At 39.8% G+C, this 15,433-nt stretch overlaps 1 protein-coding gene across 9 annotated transcripts in view; it reads left to right on the forward strand.

Moving 5' to 3' along the window:
- The window catches only part of LOC140188322 (phosphatidylinositol 4-phosphate 5-kinase type-1 gamma-like), a 178,990-nt gene that overhangs the window by 141,079 nt on the left and 22,478 nt on the right, over nt 1-15,433 (forward strand). For 5 of the 9 annotated variants that reach the window (XM_072244452.1, XM_072244446.1, XM_072244447.1 and 2 more), the window contains 2 exons: nt 9,937-10,011; nt 13,512-13,595. The exons of 3 other annotated variants lie outside the window; for them this stretch is intronic. In XM_072244452.1, coding sequence (XP_072100553.1) covers nt 9,937-10,011; nt 13,512-13,595 — 159 coding nt within the window. The remainder of the gene's footprint in view (nt 1-9,936; nt 10,012-13,511; nt 13,596-15,433) is intronic. One more of the 9 variants, XM_072244448.1, reaches the window with a different exon arrangement.

Raw genomic sequence — 15,433 nt, forward strand, 5'->3', positions numbered from 1 at the left:
ACCCAAGATCTAAAACCTGACTGTACAGGCATGCTGTAAAGATATGTCTCTGTGATGTGCTGAGCTGTGTCCACAATTCTTTGCAGTTTCTTGCTGTCATGGGCAGAGCAACAAAATTTCCTTGGGAACAAAGTGGCCCTGAGGTGACATACCTAATGATTGAAATCTGGAACCTTCTGGCTGATTTAACAGAATACTATGTTCTGAGCCAGCCATGTTTGAAGAATGCCTGGCATCATTGCTTGACTGGCCAGTGTGGTCTGCTTTGTGGCCTAGACCTAGAAAGTTAGAGCTGTTGCCAAATGCTAAATAAGTAGTGTTATTATAATGTTCCAATGTAATAAATGGTGGCATGATTATAATGTGACAAGCATTGCAAGTTTCATCAGAACATGGAGTGGGTTGATAGCTTGGCTCTGATCTGATTAAATTGACATGTCTCTGTTTACTTGATCATCAACTTTCTGGTATCTCCCAACTTGGGAAGAGGGATGTTTTCCTTTGTAGAGAATGTATCCATCTCATATCGAGCAGTATAAAGTACACCTATGTAGTTTTGGACTTTGTAACAGAAAGTTAAGTTTTCATAACCAAAGTAAATGTGTAGCCGGATAGTCAAACTACAGGATTTGGAATGCCTATAATTGTAGATCCAGTTTTTAACATAAAATGTTCATGTATTTAGTAGATATCACAGTAAATTATTGCACCCATATTGATAAAAATAAATAAAACAGTAGACATGAAATATCAGAAAGTTAGAAATATTATTGATAGTAAGATGTGGATGCATAGCTTATTTTAATAAAATTTAATAGTTGAATTAGGCTAGTGTTGAGATGCTGTATTTTCTGATTTAAACTTTGCAACTGTTAGAAGAATTTTGACAAGAATAATTTTCATGAGTGAGTACTTTCCCTAGGTTTTATTTTGCCAGATGAGTATCTTACAGCTATTCGGTAGGATTGCACACTCTTCTCAAGCCCAAATGACAGCAATGATTGGTCATTTTTGATCGCCTTTGATTAGGGGTCCACTGCAAGTAATTTGAACAAGGGAAGCACAGAGGAGGGGTAATAGAAGTTTATAATGGATCAGGTTTATTATGGCTGTCTTATTTTGTGAAATTTGTTGTTTTGTGCGGGCAGTGCAGTGCAAAGACATAAAATGTCTAATTTTTTAAAATAATAAAGAGTGCATCAGGTGTTCAGGTGTCAGGTCTCTCAGCGGGAGAGCATTTTGGAGGTAGTGATCACAATTCTATCTCCTTTACCAGAGCGTTGGAGAGGGATAGGAGCAGACAAGTTAGGAAAGTGTTTAATTGGAATAAGGGGAAATATCAGACTATCAGGCTGGAACTTGGAAGAATAAATTGGAAACAGGCGCAGGGAAATGTACGGAAAAAAGTGACAATCTTTCAGGGATATTTGCATGGGGTTCTGCATAGGTACAGTCCCATGAAACAGAGAAAGGATGGTAGGGTACAGGAACTGTGGTGTACAAAGGCTGTTGAAAATTTATTCAGGAAGAAAAGAAAAGCTTACGAAAGGTTGAAAAAACTAGGTAATGATAGAAGGCTAGCAGGAAGGAGCTTAAGAATGAAATTATGAGAGCCAGAAGGGGTCATGAGAAGGTCTTGGTGGACAAAATTAAGGAAAACCCCAAGGCATTCTACAAGTATGTGAAGAGCAAGAGGATAAGACGTGAGAGAATAGGACCAATCAAGTGTGACAGTGGAAAAGTGTGTATGGAACCAGAGGAGACAGCAGAGGTACTTAATAAATACTTTGCTTAAGTATTCACTACGGAAAAGGATCTTGGCGATTGTCGGGATGACTTACAGTGCATTGAAAAGCTTGAGCATGTAGATATTAAGGAAGAGGATGTGCTGGGGCTTTTGGAAAGCATCAACTTGGTTAAGTCACCAGGACTGGACAAGATATACCCCAGGCTACTGGGGGAGGTGAGAGAGGAGATTGCTGAGCTTCTGGCAATGATCTTTGCATCATCAATAGGGATGGAAGAGGTTCCGGAGGATTAGAGGGTTGTAGATGCTGTTCCCTTATTCAAGAAAGGGAGTAGAGATAGCCCCGGAAATTATAGACCAGTGAGTCACTTCAGTGGTTCATAAGTTGATGGAGAAGATCCTGAGAGACAGGATTTATGAACATTTGGAGAGGCATAATATGATTAGGAATAGTCAACATGGCTTTGTCAAAGGCAGGTCGTGCCTTACAAGCCTGACTGAATTTTTTGAGGATGTGACTAAACACATTGAAAAAGGTAGAGCAGTAGATGCAGTGTATATGGATTTCAGTAAGGCATTTGATAAGGTATCCCATGCAAGGCTTATTGAGAAAGTAAGGAGGCATGGGATCCAAGGGGACATTGCTTTGTGGATCCAGACAGGCTTGTCCACAGAAGGCAAAGAGTGGTTGTAGACGGGTCATATTCTGCATGGAAGTCAGTGAACAGTGGTGTGCCTCAGGGATCTGTTCTGGGACCCCTACTCTTCAGGATTTTTATAAATGACCTGGATGAGGAAGTAGAGGGAAGGGTTAGTAAATTTGCTGATGACACAAAGGTTGGGGGTGTTGTGGATAGTGTGGAGGGCTGTCAGAGGTTACAGAGGGACATTGATAGGATGCAGAACTGGGCTGAGAAGTGGCAGATGGAGTTCAACCCAGATAAGTGTGAGGTGGTTCACTTTGGTAGGTCAAATATGATGGCAGAATATAGTATTAATGGTAGGACTCTTGGCGGTGTGGAGATCAGAGGGATCTTGGGGTTCAAGTCCATAGGACACTCAGCTGCTACGCAGGTTGACTCTGTAGTTAAGAAGGCATTTGGTGTATTTGCCTTCATCAACCGTGGGATTGCACTTACGAGTCAAGAAGTAATGTTGCAGCTGTATAGGACCCTGGTCAGACCCCACTTGGAGTACTGTGCTCAGTTTTGGTTGCCCCACTACAGGAAGGACATGGAAACCGTAGAAAGGGTGCAGAGGAGATTTACAAGGATGTTGCCTGGATTGGGGAGCATGCCTTTATGAGAATAGGTTGAGTGAACTCTGCCTTTTCTCCTTGGAACGACGGAGAATGAGAGGTGACCTGATAGAGGTGTAAAAGATGATGTGAGGTATTGATCGTGTGGATAGTCAGAGGCTTTTTTTCCCAGGGCTGAGATGGCTAGCATGAGAGGGCAGAGTTTTGAGGTGCTTGGAAGTAGGTGCAGAGGATATGTCAAGGGTAAGTTTTTTACGCAGAGTGGTGAGTGCGTGGAATGGGCTGCCGGCGACAGTGGTGGAGGTGGATACGATAGGGTTTTTTAAGAGACTCCTGGATAGGTACATGGAGCTTAGACAAATAGAGGGCTATGGGTAACCCTAGGTAATCATCATGTTCGGCACATCTTTTTGGGCTGAAGGGCCTGTATTGTGCTGTAGGTTTTCTATGTTTCTATGCATGAGATAATATTCATGGACTATTTAGAAATCTGTCAGTGGAGGGGAACAAGCTGTTTCTGAATTGGTGGGTATGGGTCTTCAGCTGTTCTGTGTCTTCCCTAGTAGTAGTAATGAGAAGAAGGCATGCCCTTTATGATAGATATTGCCTTCTTGAGGCACCACGTCTTGAAGATGTCCTTGGTGATAGAGAGTGTTGTGCTCCAAGTTTTCTAACAAAGAAAAGGGAGAGTTCTTGATTATTCAGTTTCCTATTTGTGGTCCTCACAAAGATACTATATTGATATTTCTGTGAAACTTAGACATATGGCTTTCAAAGTGATCAGCAGCTTGCTAGTTGTGACAACTAAGTAGAATAGAAGTAAGCCAAATCCTAAATAAGGTGGCGCTGGTGACCACGGCAACGTTCTGAAATATTTAGTTCAGTAACTGGCCATGTCAAAAACCCCATGCTGTATAGTATGACAAAAGCTTCCTCGGTGCCATTTTAAATTGAACAATATGTAACTGATAGGCAAAAAAGTTGGATTGTTTCGGATCACTGAATAGTTGTTAGGTCACTCACTAATATTAAATCAACCATGAAGTCTGTAGATCTGATACAGTATTAAATCAATCATAGCTCTAACCCTAATGTTACTTATTCGAATGTGAATGGACACGTAAGTTAGTTATTATGGTAAAGTAATAATTTTCTTTGGGCACAGTTTATTAAAGCAATCATTTCTTTCCTTATGTATAATCACCAAGAATATACACATCTATTGACAATTTGTGTAGACTTATTTACAGCCACTTTACTGTGCATTCTTGCTTGGCTGGCTACAGCTTTCACTCTGTAAACCCCCTTCCTTTTAAGGTGCTCCTTAACACCCACTCATAGCTCTTTGACCATGGGCAATTTTGTCTGTTGAAGCTAGACTGCATTAATGTTGCAATCGTGAAAAATCATTGTAAATCCAATGTTTTAATCTAATTAGCTGAGGAGGGTTATATTGAATATGAGATTACCTGGATTTAATTTTTGTTTTATTATTGTGGTGTCTATATGAGAATTTATTGATAGATCTGAATTTTTCATGTTGAATATTACTGTTTAGTTTAGTGTTAAGCTATTAAATATAATATTTCAGCTTTTAATCCTCTATGAAGAACATTCTAATCACTTTCTGTTATCAAAATTCTCTTGGGTTCTTTGACATTCTCCTGTGCAATCTATTTTCTTGAATGCTTTTAGAGAATGTGGGTTGAGACCTAGGAATTTTTTGTCGTGTCAAGGGAACCAGGTCCTGTGCTGTAGATCTGGGTTGTTCCTCAATTTCTATCTGGTATCTGTATTGCAAAATTAAGTTCAACAGTGTTCACAGCTTGAAGTATATGTTCATTCTAAATTATGTGGATCTACACAATATATAGGCTTCTGATGTTCGGAACTGGTGTGACCAGGTATCCGTTGAGAGTACAGGAAACCAGTCTCCTCAAAATCCGTTCAAACACAAGGCCAAGGAAAAGAGCTATGTGCAATTGAAAACCTGCTTTTCTCAGAATAGATCTATTTCACTCACATTTCTTTGTCTATCAGAAAATTCATTTCCTGGCTACTTTTAAAACATTAGGCCACAGCTAAATATTGGGTGTAATTCTGGTTTCTGCAGTAAAGAAAGGACATGATTGCAATGGAGAGGGTAGAGAGGAGATTCTACCAGGATGTTATGAGGGAAGTCTGGGTAGGCTAGACTAGACTTCTTTCCAATGGAGCTGCTTAACGAGGGGAGAGAACCTGATAGAGGTGCACCAAATTATGAGAGTCTAGATAAGATACATAGCTTAGCCCTATAGAATAGTATCTTACTGTATATAACCAGAGGGCATTGGTGTAAGTGAGCAGTTGGAGCATTAGAGAGGATCGGGAAAAGAATTTTCCCACCTACCAGGTGGTTGCAATCCAGAACACACAACCTGAAAAAATAGTGGAGGCAAAGGCTCACACATTTAAAAAGTATCTAGGCCAACACTTGAATCACAGAGGCATAGAACATAGAATAGTACAGCACAGTACAGGCCCTTGGGCCCACAATGTTGTGCCAACCCTTAAACCCTACCTCTCATATAACCCCCCCCCACCTTAATTTCCTCCATATACCTGTCTAGCAGTCTCTTAAATTTCACTAGTGTATCTGCCTCCACCACTGACTCAGGCAGTGCATTTCATGCACCAACCACTCTCTGAGTAAAAAACCTTCCTCTAATATCCCCCCTGAACTTCCCACCCCTTACCTTAAAGCCATGTCCTCTTGTATTGAGCAGTGGTGCCCTGGGGAAGAGGCGCTGCCTATCCACTCTATCTATTCCTCTTATTATCTTGTACACCTCTATCATGTCTCCTCTCATCCTCCTTCTCTCCAAAGAGTAAAGCCCTAGCTCCCTTAATCTCTGATCATAATGCATACTCTCTAAACCAGGCAGCATCCTCGTAAATCTCTTCTGTACCCTTTCCAATGCTTCCACATCCTTCCTATACTGAGGTGACCAGAACTGGACACAGTATTCCAAGTGTGGCCTAACCAGAGTTTTATAGAGCTGCATCATTACTCCGCGACTCTTAAACTCTGTTCCTCGACTTATGAAAGCTAACACCCCATAAGCTTTCTTAACTACCCTATCTACCTGTGAGGCAACTTTCAGGAATCTGTGGACATGTACCCCCAGATCCCTCTGCTCCTCCACACTACCAAGTATCCTGCCATTTACTTTGTACTCTGCCTTGGAGTTTGTCCTTCCAAAGTGTACCACCTCACACTTCTCCGGGTTGAACTCCATCTGCCACTTCTCAGCCCATTTCTGCATCCTATCAATGTCTCTCTGCAATCTTTGACAATCCTCTACACTATCCACAACACCAACCTTTGCATGATAGGCCATGAACCAAATGGTGGTAAATGGGATTAATATAGATACACAAAGATTGGCATTGACATGATTGCTGAGGGGCTGCTCCTGTGTTGCTATAGCTTTTGGCAAGTTTTACATTTTCACATTTTTTGTTGGGGGGGGGGATAGAGCTGTAGCAGCATTGTAATATGTGAAGTCATCTGTGAGATTTGCAACTTCACTCATTCTTGTTTCTGCACATAAAGACAAGGTTTCACTAATCCAATCTCCTTCTGACTGTGCTGTGATTGACTTACATTTGAGCTCAAGATCATGGTCACTCTCAGCCTTCCAGACTCTGAATCATTTCCAGGCAGCAGCTACTGCAGAATACCCTAAAATGTTAGCTTTCATAGACTGCATTATATCCTTACAGACACCTCGCTGGCACCTCTTGCCAGTAGTGTCTGGTTGTAATTTTGGAGATCTTTGTAGGTGGTAAACACAGAGAACATGTCTTCTGTGGGTAGATTTTTTCTTCACCTGCCACTGACCCATCTTCCTCTGATTATGATTGCAGCATCTATTAATTTACTCATTAACAACACTCCCTACTAGCTGGGAAGGTTACTTGAGTTATGTTCCTTTATGAGCTGGCTGAAAGGACTGGACTTCTCTGCTAAATAGCAGCAACTACAGGAACTTGCGTTGCATTAGTAAAGAATGCTATGCCAATATGGTGTGAGATTGCAAAGAGAAACTCATCAAGTTTCTTCATTGAACATTGAAGATTGTGCTCTTAATATGACAGGTATTGTTACAGTGATCAGCAATGCTATTTTAATGGCATTAAGACATCTTGAAATAAAATTTACCCGTGTGTGAAAACATTTCAAGCAAAATTTTGCGTGGAACAATAGTAAATCAAATAACTGAAAAGTATAAAAGTTAATGTATTCCCAGATCCCAAGAAGCATATTTGAGAGCACACATTTACCCAATGAGGCTACGTAATCTGACAAAACTTCAGTTACATTATGTAGTGAATTGTTCTGGATTTCTTAGTTTTACTTCTCTGATTCTCAGCACAAGAATATCATTCACATTACTTTTATCAGATTAAGCTTGACTTTTTGCCTTTAAATGGGAAAATGATGACTCCTAGATTGTTTTAATTCTCAAAATTCTCTTAATTTTGAGAATTGAATTCCTTCTCACCCTGCTATTCTAAGAATACTTGAGAACTTTCTTAGTGATTTTTGTTCCAACCCACCAAGGAGATCTTGTATAGTGTATGGCATTCCATTTATAACTCCCAGTAGAAATGCTTTCACAGCAGGTTCAGCCATGTCAGGCAGAAATGCTGTCAAATAATTTAAATCTCTCTGGTATTCAAACACAATTAATTATTATACAATTTTAAAAGTTTAACAGTATTTTTAAAAGTAAAATACAAATATATAAATATAAAATACTTAAAACAATTAAAAGTGTTTAAACTAACTCGTACAAAAAATGTAAATTACCTGAAATTTGCTTTTGCCTCTTGTAGTGTCACGGTCCGGTCCGTTGACTCCTCATTTCAGTTAATTTCCTTTTCCCCCTGTTCCACTGGGCTCCTTGATTAGGGCACCTGATCCTTATTCGAACCGGCAGCATAAAAACTCCAGCTTACATCTACTCGCTGCTGGTTCGTCACCTCAGCAGTACGGCTACGCTGGTTTCGGGCCGCCAAGAATGAATCGAGTTGAGAGCCTGTCATCTGCTGTTCCTGGGTTGAGTTAAGAGCCTGCTGTCCGCAGTTCCTGGGTTGAGACGAGAGCCTGTTATCCGCTGTTCCTGGGTTGAGTTAAGAGACTGCCGTCCGCAGTTCCTGAGTCGAGTCGAGAGCCTGCCGTCCATCTGAGTTTTGCTGGCCGTTTGCCGCTTCACGTGCTACCCGGAGTCGAGATACGAATGGACTGTCATTGTTTGTTTTTGTCATTTTGTGTCTGGCTGAGTATTGCAGGCCGTTTGCCGCTGCTCAGAGCCACAATACATATTGTCTGTCGTTGTTTGTTTTTGTCGTCTTCTGTCCGGCTGAATATTGCTGGCCGTTTGCTGCTACTCTGAGCCGCGATACGAATTGTCCGTTGTTCGTTTTTGTCATCTTGTGTCCAGCTGAGTATTGCAGGCTGTTTGCCGCTGCTCCAAGCTGCGATACGAATTGTCTGTCATTGTTTGGTTTTGTGGCTCGGTGTCCAAGTCCAGGCTCGAGTCCAAGTCAAGTTTAAGTCCAGGCTATGTGTCCAGGTCAAGTCCAAGTCCAGGCTCTGAGTCCAAGTCAAGTCCAAGTCCTGGCTTTGACTCCAAGTCAAGTCCAAGTCCGTCTCCATGTCAAGATATGGATTGTCTGTTGTTAGATTTGATCGCCTCGTTTCCAGCTGAGTAGGTCCTGCTGTTTACCGCTACTCCGGGTTGGGTATTCTGTCTCTTCGTGTCCAGCTAGGTGCTTGCAGGCCGTTGTCACTTCATGAGCTACTCCATGTCAAGTCTCCGTGCCTGTGTCCTGCACTTGGGTCCACTCCCTATGCCCCGTTGCAACATGTAGATGTAAATGTTCTTTGACTTGGTTTTGGTTGCTGAACCTCCATTGTTTAATTTGATATGGGTGTGGCAAATGCAAGTGCAAGGAAACTCAGGAGTATGTAGAAATGCAGTCAATAATTGAGAAAATTTGGGACTGCTGCTTTTTCACATCTTCACATAAGAGTTTCAAAGTTCCGTAGAGATACAGGGATAGAACCAGAGTTCCTGTATCGGAGTGCTGTAGTTTTGTGCAGATATTTTCAGATATGGTTTATAACCTAAATGTGAATATGAAACTACACTTCTCCGGCATTGAATGCTGAAGCAATTTTTGCAGAAGTGATGTTTGTTGCCTTGGAATCTGTTACAGGTTAACTAGTTTAGCAAATGGTTTTATAACGCTGCTGTTTTTTTCTGCTGTCTCACTGTTAAAGATTAATTATTCGTGTAAAGCAGTTTACATCACCCCAGTTTACATATTTCTGTATAGGATAAACTGATCATTGCTTGTGTGAAATCAGTATGGGCACTCTTTTGTGAAGGATTTTACTTAAAATCGTTTATATTCCTTTTTCCTTTTGTCATCTTCCTTTCACTATTTCTCACTCCACTTTATCTAATTAGCACATAGTAGTTAGACCTCAAAAGATTTTGATTTCTGCTTTAGTCTTATGTCTGCTTGACTTTATTAAGCTTTAAATGAGCAGCTTTTTTATAAGAACACATATCCTTCTGCAGACATCTAAGCCAGATCGGAAAACATCATTTTGGAAACATAAAAACAATTCCATTCTTATGAGAAGCCATAGTTCCAAAATGTTCAGGTTTGCAAACTGTTTTAACATTTGAACAATTGGGCTGATATTCAAACTTTGTTTGCAGAGATGTTTTAGCAGGTTAAGCAGCATCAGAACAATGCCATTATCACTTTACATGTATTTTTCTTTGATTTCATCACTAATATTATTTTAATTCTTTTCGCCATCACTTCCTCCTTTCCTATATGTGTGCCATGTTTTTCTCTTACCATCCAGTTTACGGATGGAATGTACTGGATTTATTCTCCACAACGCAGTCGTTCCCAAGCCACTTCAGTTTCTGATGAGAGTGTAAGTTGGTTCTTTTTATTTAAATTTCAATGTTCTTTGTTCAGTGTCTCTATTTTTAATTTTAGTTCCAATCTCTTCCATCTTTGTAAAAGTTTTAAATTAGTCTTCTTGAAACCACAAGAATTAGGATTAGGAACATAGAATAAAGTTTTAAAAAATGCACAAAAGGGTTATCCATTTATACCGTAATGCAGCCAAGATATTTTCAAAGCCTTCGTGGAAAAAAAAAGTAACATCCCTCTGACTTTTTAATATCTGTGGCACATATCTATTCAAACTGGGGAAAGGAGGTGTCAGGATGATACTGTAAATCTTGAGTCTTATCATCTGGAAGACACAGAAGCCAACAGAAATAGAACAGTGTGCGGACTAAAAACACAAGAAATAATGCAGATGGAAATCCAAAGCAACACACACAAAATGTCGGAGGAACTCAAACGGGTCAGGCAGTATCAATGGAATTGAATAAGCTGTTGATGTTTCAGGCCAAGACCCTTCTTCAGGACTGGAAGAGAAGGGATAGATCCCAGAATAAAAAGATTGAGGAAGGGGTAGCTGAACTGTCTACCGACAACTTTTATAAACCTACTAATTCCCATAGCTATCTTAACTATACCTCTTCACACCCTGTCTCCTGTACAAATGCTATTCATTTTTCTCAGTTCCTTCATCTCTGCCACGTCCGTTCCCAGGATAAGGCTTCCCTCTATGATTCCCTTATCCATTCATCAGTCCCCACTGAGCTACCTCCTGGCAGTTATCCTTGCAAGTGGCCTTAGTGCTGCACCTTCCCATTCACATCCTCCCTTATGTTAATTCAGGGCCCCAAACAGTCCTTAAACTTCACCTGAAAATCTGTTGGAGTCGTTTATTGTATCCAGTGCTCCCAGTGTGCCTCCTGTACATTGATGAGGCCCAGTTTAAAATGGTGGACCAATTTGTTGTACACCTCAATTCCATCCACCAAAAGCGGAATTTCCCAGTGGCTAGCCACTTTTAATTCCGATTCCCTTTCCTGTTCCGAAATGTTGGTCCATGGCCTCCTCTTGTGCCATGTTGAAGACACTCCAGGTGGAGGAGCAACAACCCTATATAAGTAAACTATGGACAAAATAGTGGATTGAGAAATCCAATCATTTTTCAAGCTGACTTAGGAAAGAATTCAAATTATATTTCACCATCCCTTTGTATGATTAAACTTTGAATCTGCCAGTAATTCTATTTATATCTTGTGAAATAAAAGCGGATAAACAAAACAATTGCCTCCAACCCAATGGCATGAACATTGGTTCCTTCCAGTAATTTTTTTTCTCTCCCCCTCCCCTCTTCTTTTCCTCACTCTCGCCTCTTACTTCTTGTTACCTGCCTGTCACCTCCCTCTGGAGCTCCTCCTTCTTCCCTTTCCCCATAGTCCACTCCCCTCTGCTATCAGGTTCCTTCCTCTCCAGCTCTTCACCCTTGCTACCCACCTCGTTACTCTGGTGTTTTCCTCTTTCTTTCCAGTCCTAAAAAAGGGTCTCGGCCTGAAATGTCAACTGTTTATTCATTTCCATCAATGCTGCCTCACCTGCTGAGTTCCTCCAGCATTTTGTGTGTGGTAGCTAGAAGGTGATCACCCACCTGATCAAGAATCTCCTTCACCTGTAATAAAGACTGGATACAACATTGGCTTCATTAGCCTGCTTAGAACCCAAAGAACATGGAACTCCACGAGAATGCTGAAGAAGAAGAAAGTGACTTCTGCGTTATCAGTGCTAAAGTTGGTGTATTAGATGCTAAAATTCAGAGGCTTAATCTCATAAGGTAATGAGAGTGACACATTTCCCCCCAGAGGTTATATTGATGCAATATATCAAAAGTTTTCATTCACGCATTTGTTTTGTTCATCTGCTTTTATTTCACAAGACATAAATAGAATTACTGGCAGATTCAAAGTTTAATCATACAAAGGAATGGTGAAATGTAATTTGAATTCTTTCCTAAGTCAGCTTGAAAAATGATTGGATTTCTCAATCCGCTATTTTGTCCGTAGTTTGTTTATATACGTAAATAGCATCTTGGCTACCATAGAAATGTCTTGCGTATTATATTTTCCTTATCTGTTTCAATTTTGTCTAGGCAAAAGTTTGCAATTTTTACAGTCATTGTAATGGTCAAGAACAAATGGGTTTATCTTTATGTATTTTTATATTCTTCAAAAAGTATTGTCTGATGGACAAACTATCAATACACCATTGTTTAAAAGCTATAGCAATTGTAGAACAGAATATCCATCCTGGACCTGATAGTTTTTTTCCAGTCATCAGATCATTTTGTTACTTGATTAGAAATGCAAAAAACTGCAGATATTGGAAATTTGAAATAAAAATGGAAAATGCTGGAGCTAGTTAGAGATCAAAGTAGTATTTGTGATGAGGAAGGCAGATTTTTAGTAATCTTGCGTGAAGGCCCAGTATATTCTACATGGAGATAATCTACAGCACTTCAAAATATTAGTAGTGCATTTTCTCCTTTTGATATTACTAATATTTAGTGAATCAGAAGAATGCCACCCCTCAAAAATAAACAGTTGGAGTAAGAGAGCGCTTTTGTTGCATTTCCTTAAAGAGGGATAAAAAAATTAAAATTTAGTTAGTACCCCTCTGCTCATAAGTGTACACAAACACTTACTACTTCTCCCAGCTCACTTGCTCATTTTCTCCCAACTTACTTGCTAACAATTCCAACTTATTCACAGACTGTACCTCTCGTTCACGTCCAGTGTACACAAGGACCTAGTTGTATAGTAGCTCCCCTATTAGTCTGGCCAGGACCACCTAACTGAACACAGGCATGATATTAATTTTGGAATATTCTTTCTAATTGCCTTTTGTACTGACAAATAATTTTGTAAATCTTTGTTCTTGTCCAAAAATAGGTATAGTGGTACAATATACCTCTGTACATAGCAGCAATGTATTCCAATTAAACATTATTAATGTAAAATATTTAGCAATCTTTTAAAACTGAACCAGTACCATTTAATAGTTTCTTAGCACAAATAATTTACTTTTGAAGGATAATTTTCTTTGCTCGATTAATTTTTATTGTGCTGCTAATTTTCTTGTACTAATATTAGAGAACGAAGGATGAAGTAGTCATTAGCCATTACCTCAGAAGAAACATACGTATTCATCTTGAATGCAGATTTTGTTTATTGGCTTTTTATACTTTTAGTTTGATGTGATAAAATGAGGCAAAATATTCACTTTTAAGAACATTTTACACTATAATTTTTTTGTGGTTAAGTCACATGCAAGCTACTGTACCAGAATAGAAGGTTTATGTCATTTTCTGCAGCTCTGCTGATGTGTTTGTTTTGGCCTTCCTTTAAACATACTTTATCTGGAAATTCATATAATGTATAACTTGTTTCTCACCTGCAGTTACTTTCTTCTTTCCCATTTTCGTTGCTTTCCATTGTTTCTGTTTTGTGTCTCCTGTTGATTCCGATTATTCAGTGTACAGAAGAGAGGGCCTGGATTTACTCTCCCCTTCACTATGGTTCTCACGTCCGTTCAGTTTCAGATGGCGAGAGTGAAACTGTAAGTGTAATGTCCTGTTCCTTTCTGAGTTCGGTATAAGTATAGGTGCCTCGGCAGGTGTGGTATTATGGAGAATTAGTACTGAGTCGAATATGTACGACAAATGGTAATTACTTATTCATTGACATTCTCTTTCTGCTTTTCTCTTAATATAACAATACTAATTGAGTTAATATATTACTGAACTCTGAAATAACTCTTATTCTCTTTTGTCAATGTTGAGTATCTGTTTCTAAATAGTAAAAGTGCATGTATCAGATATTTGATGTGCAATGAATATTCAACTCAGCACTAACATAGGATGCATGACTTTGGGTATGAGAGAGATTTTAATAATGGTATTTTACAATGCCATTACTGTACAGAAAACTATTCAAAAGCTTTATGATCTCAGTTTTTTTCTCATTTTAAATCAAAAGGGTTTTTTGTTTAATAGTATAGCGAGGAAGGATATATTTAAAATTTGTGTGTTACTCTAGCTTTGTTATTTCATCATCATGGTATATTTAATGTCCTTTTGTTAGATCAAAAGAGTGATTGTTTATTTTTAAATTGGGACCTTAGTTGTGCCATTTGCTGACCAATTTTCTTTTTCCTTAAAAAAAGACCTATGGTCTACTAATAGTAGTACAGGTCGACTTTCACTAATCCGACTACCTGTAATCCGGTTCCTTTGATAATCCGCACTGATTTAAAATTTTCCGCGCAACTGTAATTTCGAATTTTCCGGGCCACCATACCACTCTGCTGCGCACTGTTTTGGTTACGCTACTTCTATTCATGTGTTGGCGACCTCTTGTAAGCACAGACAGGCAATTCCTGCTTGTTTTCCTGCATTTATTAATATCATTTGCGTGAGGCACGGCCGCCCGGCACCTGCCCGTCTCACCTGCCTGCCAGCAGTTGCGCACTGCCCTCCGGCATCGTCCAGCCGGCACTCCATTCTCTTCTGCCTACCACCTTAGATCAGACGTGGTGATCCACTGAATTTAAGTATATTACTAAGCGGAGGAAAAGAAACTAACGAGGATTCCCTCAGTAACTGCGAGTTCAATGTAGTCGTTGGGGTAACTGCAAGTCTGTGTCTTTGCTGTCGCTTAGCTCACACTTGAGTGCTGGTAGTGGGTGCGCTTTATTTTTTTCCGGTGGGAGAGGGGAGATTGCTGCCCGCTGCCGCTTACGAGCGGGGGGGGGGGTACTTAGGGGTTCTAACATTTAACTGTCATTCATTCTTTGGGGCACTCCTCTGTTTTCGTAGATGGTTGCAAAGAAAAAGCATTTCAGGATGTATATTGTATACATTTCTCTGACATTAAATGAGCCTTTGGGTCCTTTCATCTTTTAAAGGTATGATGAGGTGGTTAGCTATTGCTTAATGTGATCCTTCTGTAATTCGGCATTTTCACTAATCCGGCACTCCTCAGGTCCCAATGGTGCCAGATTATAGAAGGTCGACCTGTACATACAATTGTCCTACATACAACTTTACATATAGGCAGTGTCCTTGAGAACTTCGAGCAGATGTGTTTAGAACTATTCAGCAACCATGCAAAGAAGATCAAACAGTTATTATGCACAACACCCTTCCAAACCCACTAGCTTCACTTGCCCTATTCTTTTATGACTTTTCAAAACTAAGCTCTCCTTGATTTGTGGTAAAAAGTCTGAGATCATGCAGCTTTTAAATACCTAGTGCATGTATTGCAGTCATAATGAAAGGAATTGATCTGAAATATTGAATGTGCCTACAAAGGTATTTATTATTTACTTTTAATACTCTAAAACGATGTGACCGCAAGTTCCCAGCCTTCAGCAGAATCCTTAAGATCCTGAAAAAT

The sequence above is a fragment of the Mobula birostris genome, chromosome 26 (genome assembly GCF_030028105.1).
Source record: "Mobula birostris isolate sMobBir1 chromosome 26, sMobBir1.hap1, whole genome shotgun sequence".
Taxonomy (NCBI): Eukaryota; Metazoa; Chordata; class Chondrichthyes; order Myliobatiformes; family Myliobatidae; genus Mobula; species Mobula birostris.